The sequence below is a fragment of the Heterocephalus glaber genome, unplaced genomic scaffold (assembly GCF_053883595.1).
Source record: "Heterocephalus glaber isolate CG9 unplaced genomic scaffold, H.glaber_assembly_v1.0 deba00001593, whole genome shotgun sequence".
Taxonomy (NCBI): Eukaryota; Metazoa; Chordata; class Mammalia; order Rodentia; family Bathyergidae; genus Heterocephalus; species Heterocephalus glaber.
In genome coordinates this window covers 9,918,390-9,921,693 of record NW_028258368.1, presented here as the reverse complement: position 1 = coordinate 9,921,693, position 3,304 = coordinate 9,918,390, and the positions used below count along the sequence as shown (strand labels likewise).

General features: G+C 42.7%; 1 protein-coding gene across 1 annotated transcript; it reads right to left on the bottom strand.

The window, feature by feature from the left end:
- Window positions 1–743: 743 nt before the first annotated feature.
- On the bottom strand, window positions 744–2,024 carry Ttll2 (tubulin tyrosine ligase like 2). The gene is given in 5 exon segments (XM_013076680.3): window positions 744–1,121; window positions 1,124–1,417; window positions 1,420–1,643; window positions 1,645–1,665; window positions 1,667–2,024. Coding segments are annotated over 5 exon segments (1,080 nt in total). The 5' UTR covers window positions 1,984–2,024; the 3' UTR covers window positions 744–897.
- Between the last annotated feature and the right edge of the window lie 1,280 nt (window positions 2,025–3,304).

The window sequence follows — 3,304 nt, the reverse complement described above, 5'->3', positions numbered from 1 at the left end:
GGGGCCAGGATCTATGAATGACACAGCCATTTGAGTTTTCAGTAATTTATCTTACTTTCAATGACTGCTCATGTAGTTGACAAAATAGTTCTGACAAAAAATGTTTGATTAAAAAGCAAAATGTTAATTCCTAGACTTTTTTGTACTGTTTTCTCCTAACAATTCTTAAAACAGTTATAATGCTTTTTTCTCATGTTGGAATAAATACATAGCATAATTGTAATACAGCATATTTACATATAAGGAAAGAGCTGCGTAGGGTTCTTCCAAGAGATCTGATCAAATAAACATGAGCGATAATGTAATTAATCACCACTTGGACAGTTACACTCTTTAGAGCCATCTTTATATCTGCGGCCACGCCTTTAGTCCCCATGACATGGTCAAATTCTGAAGGCACACATTAAAGGATTGATCTGTTGCTCTTTCTGGGACAGGAATCTTTGGTTTTCAAAAGGCCATATCACCTTCTCTTTGTTTTACTTTCTGCCACTTGGGAATGAATGTTACTTATTCACTAGTTTCTAGAGATCTTGGATTATCTTTTGACATTTAGTCCATTTGTGGAAACTCAAAAAGTAATTTCATTGAAAGGAAAAATGATCAAAGTTGCCTGCTTGGAGATCAGCCAGCCTCTGACAGAACACTGAGGGTAAGCTTTGTCCTGCAGGGGCATGACTGAATACATGAAATGTGAGGAGTAAATGTCCTATAAGGTATGTAGGACATACCTGCCTGTAGCTTTGGTTTGGTTTTGGGTACCACTCTTGAGGATAGACGTGAGTCCCACTTGATGGTATTTCTCTCAGCCTGAAGGTGCATGTGCATGTAGGATGCATTCTTACCACTTTCTCCATGGCACAGTACTTCTCACTGTGCACCTTGACTGGCTGTGAATTACAGCGAATATTCATGGGGGGAAGAGTTGTGCACTCTGCTGAGCTGATTATCAATATTGGCAAAGGAGACATTGGAATGTCCATTTGTAGCTTTACTGCATTCCTTCTCCTCATTTCTCAGACCATTTAAGCAAACCGATTCAGTCATATCAAGGACAAGTTTCCTCTTCACCAATGTATCTGTGAAGAACAATGCAAGGACAAGGTTGACTTCTAAAAGCATGGTTTCAAGTTACCATCAGTCAAAATATATAACCAAAAGAGCTCAAAGCAATTGACAGTAAAGGACACTGATGGGGCCATGGTGAAGATGGTGAGGATAATCACAGGGAGGATTTGATGCCACAACAGCAGGTCATCCACATCCTGGTTAAGAAGGTAGGAGAAGAACTGGCTGAGGGTCCATTTGCACCCATGATCAACCACCTCTTTGATCTGCTCATAGGAGGCTCCTGATTTATAGACACTGCTATTAGTCAGATGGGCAAAGCAGTCTTGCGAATTAGTGAGTGTCAAACTTCTGTGGCAAACCATACTAACCTTTCCTGATACATATAAGTTGTCAAAGGCTTAAAGCTCCTACCAACAAGTCAACAGTTGCAGATATATTTCTGGACTCTATATATGTCATCAAAGATTAGATCTTTAATGTTGCTGAAAATTATTATCCCTCTCCAGTGAGATAATTTGGCCTGCTTGCAAATGCAATAGTTGTGCTTAGTCCTTGGTATCTGCTTCTCCTGAGTACTCAGCCGTGAACCGACATGGGCATGACAATCATCAGGAGGGTGAATTCCTAAAGGGATTCACCATACCACCTCTTCATGTGCTCCAGGTGTCTGTCCAGATGGTTCTTCCTGGCAAGCTCGGTGATGCCCAGGGGGTAGTTCAGTCACTGCCATGTCTTGACATTGATGCATTCTGCCATCTGGAAGGAGGAGGTCCTCTTGTACAGGTGCCAATTCTCCACCTTCTGCCCCTGGTCCCAGCTGCTCTCAAGCAGGATGCTCTGCACCATGTCTGGCGTGTCATCATCCACAAAGAACAACAGAGGCCTCATGAAGCCAGCCCTCTGCAAGCTCATCTTTGGTCGAGGAATGGGTTGTTTTCTAAATTGACAGTGAAGAAAATGTTCCATGAGGGGCCCTGTGATAGTGACCTAGCAGAGCTTTCAGAAGAGAGGTTGTGCTGCTTGCTCTGTGCCTCCCTTGCCTCATACAACCCCATGGATACCCACCTCTTGTCACTTAGAGGGCTTCCTGCCACATCCACAGAGCAGACCCCTCTGTGTTTTCACCCCATTTTTTCCCTGTCTGTCTGCTTGTTACATTCTGTTAGTGTCAGGTTTTAAATGGTTGTGACTACACCATCAAAGCTTTGGAGGACATGCAGACATTGCTCCATGGGCACCTGTGCAGTATCCTATTGGCCTGGAAAGGCAGTGTAATTAGCAACAAAAATGAAACATTTTTATAGTTAAATGAGTTCAAGTATGTTAAAAGAAGCTTTAAACCATGATGTCCTATGATCAGTGAGAGCTTTCTAGGCTTGAGAAGTTAAAGATGACAGAAGCCAGACACCCAGGTGTCTGCCTGAGGGCTAGGTCCCCTGGAGGTGCAGTGGGCAGAGGTGGGGACCAGTCAAGTAGGTGGTAATGTGATAAAATTGTTGAGAGGGAAGCATGGAGCTTTAACAAACTTATTCAGCAAAAGCAAAGATAATGTGAAAATTATGTCTCATATTTTAAAAGATAAGTGGAAAATGCAGATTTGAAATATTCTTCTAAATGTCAAAGAAGAGGAACAAGCTAGTTTTTGAGAAAATTATAACTGATGATGGTGCATGATGTTGCATTATGAACTGGAGAAGAAAGCAAAAGTGTCAAGCCCTCTTAGGGAGAACGAAGACATTCCCAAGTCCAAAGACAATATGCTCATCAAAAATTCCAACTTAAGGCAATTTCGATGTGCTTCTTTGACAATGTTAGTATCATTCATGCATAATTTACCACGTAACAACATACATAACTTGCTGGATGGAAATGGTGTAGGGTTTAAGAGTCTCTGATGCAAAGGGGGTGAGTTTTGACAGATGCTGCATTTTCAGTGAAGCAAGTTTTGAGGAGAGAGGGGAGGAGAGGGAGAGAAAAAGGCAAGAAGGGAGGGAAGGAGTAACAGAGGCAGGATGGAAGGAGGGAGGAGGGAGGAGGGAAAGAGGGACAGAAGGGTTTGGAGAGGGAGGGAAGGAGAAAGGGAGTGAAGGAAGGAGCAAGGGAGGGAGCCCTGGCTTGCGACTACCTTTTCCTCCTTTTTTGAAATTGGGAGGAGTCATTAGTGGGGGGATGGAGACAGTTTGTTTCCAAGTAATCTTCGTTGTAAAACTAAAGAACCACTGCTATGGTTGGT